This window comes from Sesamum indicum, linkage group LG9, assembly GCF_026168435.1.
Source record: "Sesamum indicum cultivar Baizhima isolate 11 linkage group LG9, ASM2616843v1, whole genome shotgun sequence".
Taxonomy (NCBI): Eukaryota; Viridiplantae; Streptophyta; class Magnoliopsida; order Lamiales; family Pedaliaceae; genus Sesamum; species Sesamum indicum.
The window spans coordinates 8,506,526-8,521,875 of record NC_142665.1 but is presented as its reverse complement, the minus strand read 5'-3'; the positions used below and the strand labels follow the sequence as shown (position 1 = coordinate 8,521,875).

General features: G+C 43.2%; 2 protein-coding genes across 2 annotated transcripts; one reads left to right on the top strand and one right to left on the bottom strand.

Moving 5' to 3' along the window:
* Window positions 1-246: 246 nt before the first annotated feature.
* On the top strand, window positions 247-2,235 carry LOC105171113 (uncharacterized). Its single transcript, XM_011092137.3, has 2 exons — window positions 247-549; window positions 690-2,235. Exons 1-2 carry the CDS (start codon window positions 370-372, stop codon window positions 1,818-1,820), a joined length of 1,311 nt encoding a protein of 436 aa, XP_011090439.2. The 5' UTR covers window positions 247-369; the 3' UTR covers window positions 1,821-2,235.
* Window positions 2,236-8,663: 6,428 nt separating this feature from the next.
* Window positions 8,664-15,109, bottom strand: LOC105171112 (kinesin-like protein KIN-7E). The gene is made up of 13 exons (XM_011092136.3): window positions 14,260-15,109; window positions 13,793-13,882; window positions 13,561-13,661; window positions 13,348-13,461; window positions 13,190-13,271; window positions 12,852-12,919; window positions 12,683-12,748; window positions 12,474-12,598; window positions 11,511-11,847; window positions 11,184-11,288; window positions 10,044-11,099; window positions 9,488-9,789; window positions 8,664-9,314 (listed from the first exon to the last, which is right to left on the bottom strand). Exons 1-13 carry the CDS (start codon window positions 14,465-14,467, stop codon window positions 8,993-8,995), a joined length of 2,976 nt encoding a protein of 991 aa, XP_011090438.1. The 5' UTR covers window positions 14,468-15,109; the 3' UTR covers window positions 8,664-8,992.
* Between the last annotated feature and the right edge of the window lie 241 nt (window positions 15,110-15,350).

Genomic DNA, 15,350 nt, shown 5'->3' with positions numbered 1-15,350 from the left:
TTATGGCACATGTCGAATTTTGAGTTTTGACAAATCTATGTCAAACTCGGTGTAGTGTCTCATCTCTATTTCCACTTGGCTTTCTCCAAATCATACCAAACGCAGCCATAACCGGCGGTCAAGCACAAATCTCTCGGAACCGTAGGAATGAATGTCAGAGCAAAACCAACGATGTACCAATGGCGCATCCCACCCCACACTCCTATAAATTCTCACTCGACTCCTCCCCCTTCCCCATCTCTCTCATCCACTTCTTCGTCTCTCCCACTGCACGAGTTCTTCCTCTCTCTCTCTAGGAACTTTTCGAATTCCTTTGCTCTAGAGAGAGAGAGACAGGAAGAATCACACACACGGAAATTGTGAGACAAAATGGGAGGGTGTGCGTCCAAACCTAAGGTGTTGAGGGATGCCGACGATGTGCCGCTTCCTGCGCCGTCGACGAAGGAAGAGGTAGAGGTGGTGGAAGAGGTCTGCAAGGAGGATGCGTCGCCGCTGGTGGTGCTTGATGTTGGAGGCAAACGCAACTCGCTTGGGAACTTGTTCAAGGAGGTAAAGCTTACATTTTGTTAGGGTTATTTGCATCCACCTTCCCGAGATTTTGTTTTTTGATCAGGTATTATATTTTAGATGAAAATTTACAAAGTGAAATAGAGGAATTATATATCATGTTTTCCTAACACTTTGTATAGGGCGAAGGTGTGGCGGCCTCAGCTGAGACCTCATTGGAGAAAGCAAAACAAGAAAATGCAGCTGACGCCGACCTCCAACCATCTCCAGAACCAATTTTCGAGGTTGTTGAAACAAAGAAAACACCAGAAACAGATGTCCTAAAGCCCGAAACCTCTCCCGAGGAAAACAAGATAGAAGCTGAAGCATCTGATGAGAAGCAAATAGAGGACAAACCAGCTGAACTATCAGACAAGGCAGAAGAGAAACCGGTTGAGGTTGCAAAGCCCGAACCATCATCAGACAAGGCAGCAGAGAAATTGGCTGAGACTGCAAAGCCCGAACCATCAGAGAAGGTAGAAGAGAAACCGGCTGAGACTGCAAGGCCCGAACCATCAAACAAGGTAGAAGAGAAACCGGCTGAGACTGCAAGGCCCAAACCATCAAACAAGGTAGAAGAGAAACCGATTGAGGCTGCAAAGCCTGAACCATCATCAGACAAGGCAGAAGAGGTACCAGCTGAAGCTACAAAGCCCGAACCATCAAACAAGGCAGAAGAGATACCGGCTGAGGCTACAAAGCCTGAACCAGCATCACACAAGGCAGAGGAGGTACCAGCTGAGGCTACAAAGCCCAAATCATCAAGCAAGGCAGAAGAGATACCGGCTGAGGCTACAAAGCCTGAACCAGCATCACACAAGGCAGAGGAGGTACCAGCTGAGGCTACAAAGCCCAAATCATCAAGCAACGCAGAAGAGATACCGGCTGAGGCTGCAAAGCCTGAACCATTAGACAAGGCAGAAAACAAACCAGTTGAGGCTGCAAAGCCCGAACCATCATCAGACAAAGAAAAAGAGGCACCAGTTGAGGCTGCAAAGCTCGAATCAGCATTAGGCAAGGCGGCAGAAGAAAAACCTGAGGAAAAGAAATCTGAGCCCGAAACACACGAGGAAACCAAAGCAGAAGGTAAAGGGTCTGATAATAATCAAACAGAAGAGAAGCCAGTTGAGACCACAAAGCCCGAAACACCGAACGAATCGGACAAGGTAGAAGAAAACCCTACTGATGAGAAGAAACCAGAGCCTGGGCACGAGACGACAGAGGTAAAGAAGACAGAGGAAGAGAAAAAACCAATGTTCAAGCTGTGGTTTTGATCGGTTTGGAGTTCAGGGACAAGAACCGGAAACATGGGTGGACTTATGATCAAAGGGGGACGTGATTCTTACATGCAAAACTACGTAGTTCTAATTTTCGATGCTCCTACGTTCTAGGTTGTTCAATTCATATAGAACACTGCTATAGTACTATAGGGATATATGGATACAAATACGGATATGGATACTAATACAGTACGATATGGGCATAACTATATGATGAATACGGAAAAGATATAGGATGAAGGTATGACTAATTGAATACGTTAGTTTAGAACAAATAATTTTATTTAGCAAAAGATTTTTTTTAAAAAAATATGATAAAGATATAAAGCAAAATGATCGATAGTTCTGTAACAACCGATGATGGTGTTGTAGGAGGAAATTTAAATAATATGTTGCGTTATTATTATTATTTTATCTTTTTCGTCACTTTAATTTGTACTTCGGAATCATAATTTTACTAGTAGTGTTAGATATATGGTAAAAGTGGAATGTGTTTGTATTGAAGTTTTTTTTAGTTAATAGTTTAAATATACTTTATACTGGATACGTATCCAATGGATATTTGAAAGGAGAATTAAAGTAACCTAATGAAAATAAAGTATTTTATTCAATTCTAAGTTGTCCTACAAACTGAGAGGCCCTCCTATTTATAATAAAAGTCTCATAGATGTAGGGGGATAAGTACATAATTAGTTAACATATTTAAAGGAGTCATTTCCAAATTTAAGCACATCATTCCTTTTTTTCTCTTGCGGAAATCACGCCTTTCCTTTCTTCATTTGTGTTGACCAAATCACTAAGCGTGGGCACGTTTAGTCAAACCCGCAAAATTGCCTTGAAATCTCCTTTTCCCTTTTTGATATCCTTAATATCCATTTTTGCCTTGATTTTTGCCATCTTCATCTATTTTTAGTTGAATAAGCAATAAATTCACAAAATTAGGAGTATTTTGGCTCAAAAAGGAGAATTAAACTACTATAAAATCGTGACAATTTATGTAGTTATCTCGTTGCCCTTTCCTCGCATTGCGGAAGGCGCCTCGTGAGAAGTGGTATCAGAGCCTCGTTGCCGTCATGGGGCCAAGACGGGTTGCAGTGATCCAAACAAATCCTACTGCGAGAATGTCGGCGCACGATGTCGAGAGCCCGCGACATGCAGCGTCGCCTAGCTAGTGAGCTGCGAACCCGGAGGATGAAAACTCCCGGTTGACTGAATTGGTGATGAATTTGGAGGTGAATGTCTCTTACCTGGAATCTGAGATCACGGTGCTGAGTTCGAAGCTGGACGAATGTCGACAGGTGGTCCAAGAGATGGCTAGTGCCTTTGAAGGCGATGGCATCGCCGATATGCGGCGTGACATGGAACAAATGTTTATTCAGATAGGTCAGCTCCAACGTGCAGTGAGTGACGCCCCTATTATTGCTCATGATCCTATTGCTAGGCTTCGGAATCCTGAACCAAAAGCCTATGGTGGTGCTCATGATGCAAAGGAGATCGAGAACTTCCTTGCAGCGAATGTGGAGGATGAGATAAGGAAGGTGTCGACTGCGACCATGTATCTGATGGGTGATGCCAAGTTGTGGTGGCGCACCAAATATGCTGAGATACAGGCCTATCTAGTGCGGCTTGATACCCCGGGCCCTTTTTCGGGAGGCGATCCGAGAGCAGTTCTTCCTGGAGAATCGAGTACAATGCCAGGCGGGCATTGCCGAAGTTGGAGCATATAGGCTCCGTGTGAGAATATGTGAAAGCTTTATCAGTGCTGATGCTAGATATCCGAGATATGTCGGAGAATGATAAGCTCTTCACTTTCATGGAGGGCTTGATACTGTGGGCGCGTCTTGAGCTGCAGCGCCAACGGGTGACTAATTTGAGTTCGGCTATAGTAGCGGCTGAACGCTTGACAGATTTCAATCCAGAGGGCCGGAGGGACAGGCAAACAACGCCTGGCCCCGCACAGAATTAGCCGGGTGGGGCGAGATCGTTTAGAAGTAACTCCAATAGAGGTGGGGGAGATCGAAAGCCCCACGCTCAGAGTAGCTTGCAGGGCAGTTCAGGCAGAAACATACCCACGAGAACAAGTAGGGGGGGCCGCAGAAGAGCCGCGGATGCTTCCTTTGCGATGGCCCCCATAGATATCGGGACTGCCCGAAAAAACAATTGTTGAATGCACTGGCGACCTTTACTGACAAGGCGTCGCCCGCGAAGACTGTGGAGCCACAAGCATCTGCGAGTGGCGAGGATCATTCAGAGGAGGATGAGGACAACTTGGGTGCCCTCTCCCGATGGTGTAATACGTTGTCCCAGGTGGCAGCAAAGAAGGTTGTGCCACCCCATGCGGGAAAGACTGCCCACTCTTACTGTGAGCCAGCCGAAAGAAGAAGCACAGCCCCGTAATCCTAGGAAGAAAAGGTTGATGTGAAGATTCATGGCAAGCCCATTCGTGCCTTGATTGATACTGGAGTTATTCACAACTACCTTGTGAGCACAGAAGTGGAGAGGTTTGGGCTCGTGCTGGAGAAGGGAGTTGGGCAAGTGAAGGCGATTAACTCGGCCGCACAACCATTGCTGGTGTGGCCAAATCTGTGTTGATTAAGGTTGGTCTTTTTGAGGGCAAGATTAACCTTTCTGTCGTGGTGATGGACGACTTCAAGCTCATCCTCTGGCTTGAATTTTGTGGGACACGCGTACAATGATTTGCCGCACGTTGATTCACTGATGATTCTGGGAGCAAAGCTTTGTATCATCCCCCACATTAGTCGGGCGCACAGGAGAGAAAAATCTGTCATCCATGCAGTTTGAGAAGGGACACAAGCAGAATGAGCCATCGTACTTGTGCACTCTCCTTTTTGAGGAGATAAAGGAGGCGTCAGGGCCCATCCCTGGCGAAATAAAGAAGTTACTCAGGGAATTTGAGGATGTGATGCCAGACGAGCTGCCTCGGAAGCTTCCGCTAAAGATGGCAGTGGATCACGAGATTGAATTGGTGCCTGGCACGAAACCTCCCGCCAGGGTGCCATATAGGATGTCGCAACCTGAGCTTGTGAAGCTTAGGAAGCAATTGAAGGATATGCTGGAGAGTGGAATCATCAAACCCGTTAAGTCGCCGTATAGGGCGTCGGTCCTATTTCAGAAGAAGGCCGACGACTCCCTAAGCATGTGTTGTGACTATCTGGCGCTGAATAATATTACTGTGAAGAACAAGTATCCCATACCATTGGTGGGGGACTACTTCGACCGTTTAAGCCGGGCGAAATATTTTATGAAGATTGACTTGAGGTCGGGCTATTGGCAGGTCCGAATCAAGGAGGGCGATGAGGCGAAGATAAAAGTTGTCACGAGGTATGGAGCTTTTGAGTTTCTTGTCATGCCTTTCGGCTTGACGGACGCTCTCGCAACCTTCAGCACCCTGATGAACCAGGTACTCCATGGTTTTCTTGATAAATTTGTGGTGGTGTACTTGGACGACATTGTGATTTACAGCGGAACCTTGGCCGAGCACGTAGATCATTTTCGAAAGGTTCTGATGAGACTCCGCGAGCACAAGCTATATGCGAAGGTGTCGAAGTGCCCGTTTGCTCAGGAGACTATTAGTTTCTTGGGGCACATTGTGGAGAGAGGATGTATTCGAATGGACCCAAAGAAAGTGCAGGCCATTGAGGAGTGACGGCCGTGGAGCGATGTTCATGACTTGCGCTCATTTCTCAGCTTGGCGAATTATTATCGGTGCTTTGTGAAGGGCTACTCTGAGATAGCATGGTGCTTGACGAATTTACTGAAGAAGACAGAGACTTAGAATTGGACGCCCCAATGCCAAGTCGCCTTCGATAATTTGAAGAAAGCAATGGTGACAGATCCTGTGTTGCCCTTACCAGATATCTTGAAGTCGTTCGTCGTGGAGACAGACGCTTCGGACTTTGCGGTACTCCTAATGCAAGACGGCCACCCAGTTGCCTTTGAGAGTAGGAAGCTCAAGGATGTTGAGCGGCGCTATTTGGTGTATGAGAAGGAATTGCTAGCTGTAGTTCATTGCCCTAGACTATGGCGGCATTATTTGTTAGGCTCTCCCTTTGTGGTCAGGACGGACAATATTGCAGTGAGTCATTTCATGTCACAGCCGAAGCTGACTAGTAGGCAAGCACGCTGGCAGGAGTTGTTGTCAGAGTTTCACTTTGTGCTGGAGTATCGGGCCGGCTCCAGCATCCATGCGGTAGACGCCCTAAGCCGTAGGGCGGGTTTGGTGAGTTTGGAGTCGATAACAGCGCTCTCCTCTAGCGCAGTTTCCACCTCCGTAAGGGATTGGGCGCGCGAAAGATCCCGCAGCGCAGGGCCTGATCCAGCTTGTCGAGTAGGGCAAAGCTCGGCACTTTTGGCTTGAGGATGGATTGTTGACGACCAAGGAAAACCGCCTATTGCCGAAGGCGGGGACCTACGAGAATCACTTATCTCGGAATGCCACGACACCCTTTGGGCTGGACATTAAGGAGAGGAGCGCACTTATGCCTTGGTGCAGAGGGCCTACTATTGGCCACAGATGCGAGACGATGTGGAGATTTATGTCCGCACCTGCTTGATATGCCAGCAGGACAAAGCAGACCATAAAAAAAAAGCTGGTTTGCTGCAACCACATCCCATCCCAAATAGACCCTGGGAGAACATCTCCATGGATTATATTTCGGGATTGCTTAAGGTGGGAGACTTAGGCTCTATTATCTTTGTGGTGGACCGATTTTCAAAGTATGCTACTTTTATCGCAGCTCCAAAATATGTTACGGCGGAAGGAACGGCTCATCTCTTCTTCAAGCATATTATCAAATATTGGGGCCTTCCAAAAGACATCGTTAGCGACCGAGATTCCCGTTTCACTGGCGTCTTCTGGACCGAGCTGTTCAAAATCCTCGGTTCCAAACTTTCTATGAGCTCGAGCTATCACCCACAATCTAATGGTCAGACTGAACGCTTCAATTCTATGTTGGAGGAATACCTTCGGCACTTTGTTCGAGGTACGCAGAAGGATTGGGTGAAACTCTTGGATGTCGCTCAGTTATGTTTCAATGCTCAAAAGAGCTCTTCCACCAACAAGAGCGCTTTTGAAATCGCTACTGGGCAACAACCGCTCCTCCCTCACACTCCCGACGCCCCACAAAGTGTGAGATCCCCTCTCGCTCGAAGTTTCTCTCAGGAATGAAAACAGAACGTTGATATTGCCAGAAGTTGCCTGGAGAAAGCTCAGAAGCGGATGAAAGTATGCAGATCAAAACTGCCGCTTCATCGAGTTCAATGCGGGAGACCTTGTGATGGTGAAGGTCCCAGACCCGAGAATATCAATGTCATCAACGACTTCCATGTGAGCCAATTGAAGAAATATTCAGCAGACAAGGAAGTCGATACCCGCAATCAGCCTAGCCGCCTGCAGCTTGATTGACGAAGATTAAGGAGAAGGTGGCTGAAGCAATCCTGAACCACCGAGTTACGAGTACTGCAAAGCGCAATCACACGGAGTACTTGGTGAAATGGAGGGGATGTAGTAGCGAGGAGAACACTTGGGAGAGGGTGACGAACCTTAAGGCGTTCCTACCTCTTATCGAAGCTTATCATGCTTCCCAGGCGCCGAGGACGTCGTCATCTCATTGGGGGAGAATGTCAAAGGCCGCCCGCGCAATCGGCACCCTTGATGCACATTTCGGCCACGCAACCGCTCTACATGGCCAACCAAACAACCTTCGCCGATAGACGCTGGACTTCCGCGGTCTTAGAGTTTTAGGTGTTGGTCTTTTATTTTTGCTTTTGATTGCTTAGGAGACGTTAGGCCTCCTGAGGTGCGTTTTCAATCTTTTTAGTGTCTATTGTTTTAAATAGGAAAAACTTTTTTAAACCTATTATGGGGGGGGGGGGGGAATGAGTTCAAGAAGCTTGGTGTAGTGTGCATGCTAGTGTCCCCCTTAAGGTGATCCCCTTGCACTAGCATCGTTGTCCAATGTATTTTCAATTTTCAATACAATAAAATCCACTTTCGGAATCGTGTGTTCAATTTACGGCTTTCCTACTGCACCTTGCTTACTGTTGTAGCTGTTGTTGCTATCGATATTGCTATTCCTGTCGGCACGTTGTGTTAGTGTCGAGCGGGAGTTCGGTTGTGTATTGCTATTGGCGGAAGTAGTCGGCGGACTGTTAGCCACACGTTGCCCCTTTTCCCGCATTGCGAAAGGCGCCTCGTGAGTCCCAGGGGAGGATTAACGGACGCCTATGATAAGATGGCTAGAAGAGAGCCATCTCCCTTAGAATAGATAGGACGCTGCCAGACTTAAAGCTCGAGCTACTCGTTTCTTGCTGCAGGGGGATTCTATATAAGAAATCTTTTGCATACCCTCTACTTTGATGTTTATCCCAGCAAGAGGGGATACATGTACTCAAGGAAATATATAGTGGTTGTTGCGGAAAGCATGCTGGAATGTAGATTTTGGCTAACAAAGCCCTATGGGCCAGATATTTTTAACCTACCATAAAGCAGAATGCGAGGCAATTAATAAGCAAATGTGAAAAGTGTCAGAAACATTCAACTCTCATACATCAACCAGCAATACCATGCTATCGCCTTGTCCTTCCTCATAATGGGGCATTGACATAGTAGGACCTTTCCCCCTAGCTCCAGAACAGATAAAATTCCTCCTCACAACTATTGACTATTTTACAAAATGGATAGAAGCAAAACTACTTGCTCTAATCACATAACGTTTATTAGTGACAAGATGTCAAATATATAAACACGCACATGTCTTATATAATTTTGATATTTCCTAACTATCGTACTCCTTATTTGTAATTAAATAAACGTACTTGGATAAGGATGTACATGTCTTTTCACAATAGTCGTCGAATTCACACTTTCACATAAAGTATATAGGTCTAACATCCACAATCTCAAGACAAGCAAGTGAAGCTACATATTACAGCCAAAGAATATACAAACAATAGCTCATCCTCATCAATGTTATAACTCCAAGCCCTCTATCTCCTGTACATTAAAGAATAGGAGACATTGATCCTAACTTCACACCACCAACTCCTAGTCTGATCAAAGTATACATTTAGTTCCTACAACCCATTAGAACCAAGAAAACGACAGTCAATTCGTAAGTACCGATCACGTTAATCAGTCGAGAACATCACAGGAGGGACACCAAGCTGCGCTTGAAACTATACGTTCTTGATGAGCGTCGCGGGGTAAAATTAAGACCAAACATTTCTTTGTTCGGAGCCTTCCCCGGTTCAATGAAACCAACCAGCTTTGCAACAAGAAATGCACTGTCCGCAATGTGATCCATATCTTCGGTTTTGCTCCACAAGCGTTGAGCCAGCTGCTGCCGCCTAAGTTTGGTGTTGAGACCGATCCCCCACTTTAGGAAGAGGCTCTCTCTTTCTTGTTCTGAAAACTTACTAATCATCCGCTTGCTCAGAGTTCGTCTCTCGTCACGGAGAGCCTTCTCGCTGTTTCCATGAAACATATAGATCAGTCTTAGCATTTAATATTTCAGTCGTCCTGAGTTGAATTTGTTGCTGGTTAAAGTTACAATTTCATGAATGCAATATTGAGCACTAACAAACAATTTAGTGAAGCATTTTATGTAATAAACAACTCGGGAAGAACATGGCAATCTCACCTTGAAGCTAGTGTGAGACGCCGTCCATTAACAATGGTCTTCTCTCCATGAGAGAATTTATCCTTCAAGAATTTCATCCTTCTCAACTCGACCTCCAGATATATGGCATCTGACGGGTCACCTCGGAAAAGCATGAAAAAATAGGTCCGATGTACCAGTGAGACGTTGCAAGCATGCCAAAGTTCAAGTATTTCTTGTTGGAGTCTTTTGAACTCCACAGGCCAACTATAAAGACCTTCGGATTCATCTCCGATTGGGTCTAATCCAACATCTTTGACATTCTTCTTTGGAGTCTTCCCGGACTGCAAAAACCATTAGATTTCCATGCAACATAGCAGCTGTAAGTCCAAGTGTCCAAGAATGTAGTATACAAGTAAGATGAAAGCTTGTTTATGTACTCGGAAACTAGCAACCCTCCCAAAACATAGAACATTAGTTTCGATTTACTGTTATCAGCAGACAGCCCATGAATTTTGTACAAAACAGAGAATGACTGTCAATCGATGAAAAAGGAATGACAGGGAAACAAATATAAGAGAAATAAAACATTACTCACTGGATCTGTAATAAATACGTGTTCAGTTGGAAATTCAGCCTTTTCCGTCATGTCAGTAGTGCTGCCAGCGATATCCTCTGCAGTTGCAAATTTCATATTTGGTGTGTCAATCTCGATATCAAGTGCATTTCCTGGTGAAGATGGAGAATCGTTTCTTGATAAACTTTGCACTTCAGGGCTAAAGCTTAATGGAGACAGTTTCCTTTCAAAGCACACGGATTCTCTTTCTGATCCAAAAGATGATGTATTCTCACCGAAATCCTTTATCTTGAACCGCGGAGAAGCTGAGTTAGCAATACTTGCTTTGCAGCTCCTGCTTTTAGTCAATTTCAACCTTCTAATGACAGATGAATCTTGATCTAGTTCATGTCTCAAAGATAGATTTTCAAGAGCTCGCGTATCAAGATAATGAATGGAGCTAAGTTCTTTCTCTTTCTCAGAAGGAGGAGGCAGTGACTCTTTGACTTCCTCCAATGGTACCAGAATCAGTTCTTGGTCTTCCTTTGAGGTTACAACCCCGGTCCCTGTACCTTCCTTCATTTCACTATCATCCTTCAAAGGAGATGACTTAAATCCTTGATCTATTTCTAAAGGAGTTGTTGGCAATTCCATAGTTTGCCTGTGTTCTTTTACATACACTTTTACTTCAGGGAACTCAGTGTTCTCTTCAGCACATACAAAACTGGATTCTATAGCCCCTTTGTTACTCAAGTCTTCTGTCTCAATGCAACGGACTTCCCTGCATAGATCCTCCGAATTCCCACTACTTTGTTTTTCAATTTCCTCCCAACCATGATATGAATAACTTTCACTAAAGTTTGAACTGCTAATCAACACCCTCGGTGATACATTACTCTGCACAAAGTCCTCAACAAAATACGGAACTCTAACAATTTGATCCTGTGAACTGGTTGTACTGTGTCCATCAGAATATCTTCTTGTATCAACATCTGCGGAGTGGGGAATGGGATCTGCCAATATCGATGTTTCCCGTTCTTGGGTTTCAGTATCTGGCAATTTCTGCACTCGCAAGTGTGGGTAGTGTCCCAATCCTACCTAGAGAAAGTATCAAGAAAGGAATGAAAAATAAGAAAAGGGAGAAAAAGTTAAAAACCATCATTAGACATAACGAATTGTTGCCTGTGTCATGGAACTTGCACCATCTCCAAGCATTTGTAACAAATCTTTGACTTGTGATTGAGCAATATCTCGTTGCAGAATAAGATCGCAAATTTCCTCCTCAAGCTACAATAAAACGAAAACTTCAGAAATAGCTCCAAGTTGATATCAGTCAATTTTACAGTACAAAATGCATCTTTATGTGTTGTTCTCTAAACTATTGCCATAGTTGAAGATAGTCAACTTAGCACACAATTCCAGCAAACATCCTTTTGCAAAGAACTAAAGGTTTAATCTCATTGAATTCAATAGAACATTTTGTTTCAAAGCAACATATATATTTACTACCTTCTCGATATGCAAATCTTTCTCTCTCAGTATTGCAGAATAATTTGAATGGGCCAAAGCAGACTGGGGACTTCTAAGCTCACTCTCTAGTCTCTCGAGCTCTCTCTGCAAATACTTCACCAAAGCTTTGTCCGACATGACTACATTAACTTGCGCATTGGTGGCCACTTCCTTTGCACAGCTTGCAAAGTGAAGAGTGTTTCTTGATTGCTCAACGTGACTGCGTGCAGGGCTCATCGTGCAAATGATGGCTGTTCTAGCATTTCCTCCCAGTGATGTTTGCAGAATTCGAGTTAGCTTGGAATCTCTATAAGGTATATGTCCACCTCGACCCTTGCTGTATACAGTCATGAAACAATATATAGATAATTAACACGAAAAACATCCAATTGACAGACAGTCTGAATATTCTTATGTTCACATACAACATCCCTTAGACCATACGTGCGTTAGTAGAAAAGGATGATAGATTTATGGCATACTTGACTTCTTTGAAATTTGAATTTGATTTGCAGATCAAAAGTTTGAACTTTGAAACTGTTCTATTCAAATCAGATTCTATAATTTAGCTCTTCCATTTAAAGAAGGTTTATTTAAGATAACAAACTTGTAAAGGTCATGAATCTGTTCTTGCATGAACTTGAGGAAAGAAAGGGCAAATGCATGAAGTTTTTTAACTATTTCTTTAGCCAGCAAGAAGGAGAAAAGAAAATTCAGAAAAGTTTCTCGCTCTTTCTAGTGTATAATATATGCTCCGTTATCCGAAATATTTAATGTTTGTTATTAATCAGTTAACAGAACATTCAATATTTCAGATGCCAACATTAAAGATTACGTAGATACATCCAAAGCGTCCGATGAGAATTTGAGGTGTGCAGCCAAACTGACATTAATACAAAGTAAAAGTAAAAAACCTATGTTTTAGGAAAAAAGCAAATGGACAAAATGAGTATGACTACCTACCTCAGCTTGCGAATAACCGTTCCCAGTGTCAGCAAACTGCGATTTATGTGGCAGCCTTCTTTTAACCTTGTGCCAGCTGATAATGATTGAGATGCCCGTTCGCTTCCAGCCAGATCAACAAAATTCTGTATTACAATGAGAAAAAACCCACATTCAGAAACATGGAAATCGTGTTCCACAACCTTTCTTTCTTGTTAGATATTCCATACCACAGCAGCCGAAAGTGTGCTCGCATTTTCCCTGCCTAAGAACTCACGAGAGGTGCTTTCAATTGTCTGCAACAACAAGATTGAGTTTACACAGTCTGATCCGACCACATTCGATGGATGGCTCATGGTAATCAAGGAAATCAGTAGAAAGTAAGGAAAAAAGCAATACCAGTCTAATGATCTGGTGAGATCTGGAGCTCATTTCATTCAGGGATGTCTCTCCAATTTGTCTTTGAGCTGCAAAGATTCACAAAATGTCTCAGAGTCCAGCGTTCTTGAAATGTCAAAGATACAACAGTTGTTTAGATTAGGAGTTGTACTCAAAGATTTCAAGTTAATCATAACAAACACACCACATTTCTTAAGATGGTCTCGAGTTATCATGGTTTTGAGTTCAAAATCTTAACTAGAAAACACTCGTTTTTCTCAAAAAGGAAGTGAACACAAGTGCATCTAGAGTCCAGGTTCTTCATCACCGATGTAACTCAAATACATCAGTTTCTGTACCTTCACATACAGAAAGGAGCTGAACCACATGGTCCCAGTCCCGTAAAATCTCCTCGGTGAGCTTCTCGACTATGGTTCCTCTCTAGCAAAAGAAGCACTCAATCAGGTTATCGTAAAAAAACCAGGAACCAAATTGCCTGTCAGGACAAAGGATTCACCTCTGGATCATCTAAAAGTCTTAGTGGAGTGCTATCTACACTGAGGAGGTCTCTCACAGATTCATTGTATATCTCCATAGCAGAGAACTTCAAGACAAATTCTCTTTCTGGGTGCTGAAAATGAACCCCACTCACTTATTAGAAGTAATACGTAATCTGCACAAGACCCCGATGCTGCATTTGTAAATGAGATACAATAGCATTTACGCTTACCTTCTGTACGTACTCGTATATGTCGGCTATCGCATACTCGGTAACACCAGTCATGGTGTATGTCTTTCCACTGCTTGTTTGTCCATATGCAAAAACACTTGCTACAGATAAATTTTATCATAGTTTCGCAGACAATCTATCAGAGAAGAACCTCAAAAGAGACTCGAAAGAATGACAACAAGCTGAAAACGGATGCGCGAATAAGAAAAAGGAAAATAGAAGCTGCACTCACAATTCAGCCCACTAAGAACGGAAACTGCGACATCCTTGGCTCCTTTCTCGTATACCTCCCTTGTGGAGCAGTCAGTCCTGAATACCCTATCTACAAAAATTCACCAAGGTTTCTCAAATTATTAGCAATATAACAGTAGTAAACAGTTGACACAAAATTGAAAAAGTTTTAGAAGCTCATATACAGCTCAAGAGAGAAGGATCATATAAGAACTAGACTGAAAATCAAAGTCGAGAAAGTTTTGATCAGACGAGACCATGCTACAGTCTGCTAAAACTTAACAACAGCATTAATCTTTCACAATTGGCACAAAACTTAGACATGGTACAAGTAGATTATGATCTTCTCTTACACATCATGATCACAGTCAATTCATTCAAACACCCAAAATTCTGAAAACAACACAGAACTCAACAAACAAATTACATCTGGAAACTGCTAATTAAACTAAGGGATTTTCTTCTTACCAAAGGTATAGGCAGTGGGATACATTGATCTGTCCGAAGCAGAAAGGCTGACATTCTTGTAAACAACTGTGTCATCGTTGATGCATTCCCAATCTGAAACATCATTCCTCAAGATTTCCTTAGCATTCAACGGCCTTAACCTCACCGACACATGAATTCTCTCCTCATTGCCTCCCATCAACTCCACCCCACTCTCCATTGTCCCCATTTTCCAACCCAAAACTTGTGAAAATCACACAATCAACCCCTCAAGACTCATACCAAGAAACTGCAGGGGATCATCTCCACGGGGCTCCCTTTCTTGAACAGAAACCACAAAACTACAAAAAGGGTCGGAGGATTTTGGTGCACCCAATGATGATCATCTCTGAAAACAGACTAATCTTTGGGAGTCAATGCCAATTCATTAATCCCCCCAATCATATACTGCGCTCAGGTCACCCTTTTGTCTCATGCATTTATGAGGGATTTTAGCATTTTTCTTTTCAGAGAGGCTATGTGGTCCATATCTACAGACTGTCAATATGTCTTGATTCTCATGAATGTTTCCTAAGTCATGGGTCTAAAAACTTAAAATAATGTAGGGATTAGGTTGAATATCACACCCCATGCTTAATAAACAAGAATCTCTTTACCTGAAAACTTGAAGAAAACTTCTGCTTAATGGGTCTTTCTCAAGAAAATGGCTTTCTTTTCTGCATTTTTCTTCACTCTCTGAAATCCCATTTCAGAGAGGTAGAAAAATGAGAGAGTTTTCTTTGGTAAATTTCAGAGTTTTGAAATAAAAGTTGGGTCTTTTTTCTTTTTCAGGCTTTGGTTCACTTGATCATTTTGAAGCTGGTGAAAAGATGAAAAAGACTGCAACTTTATTAAACTGTTTTGGTGGGATTTCTGTTTAATGTAAGCAAAAGTGATTAGCAGATCTAACTAATCTTTAAACAAAAGTTTTAGTTACCATAGGTAGGATTACAGGATCTAGTATGAGCTTGTAAGTTAGTGGACAAGGATGTCCAAACATAATACATGATCCAAAAAATATTTAGTTATTTATTTCTTTTGCCTTTTTTTTCAATTTTTTGCATCAAAATTTT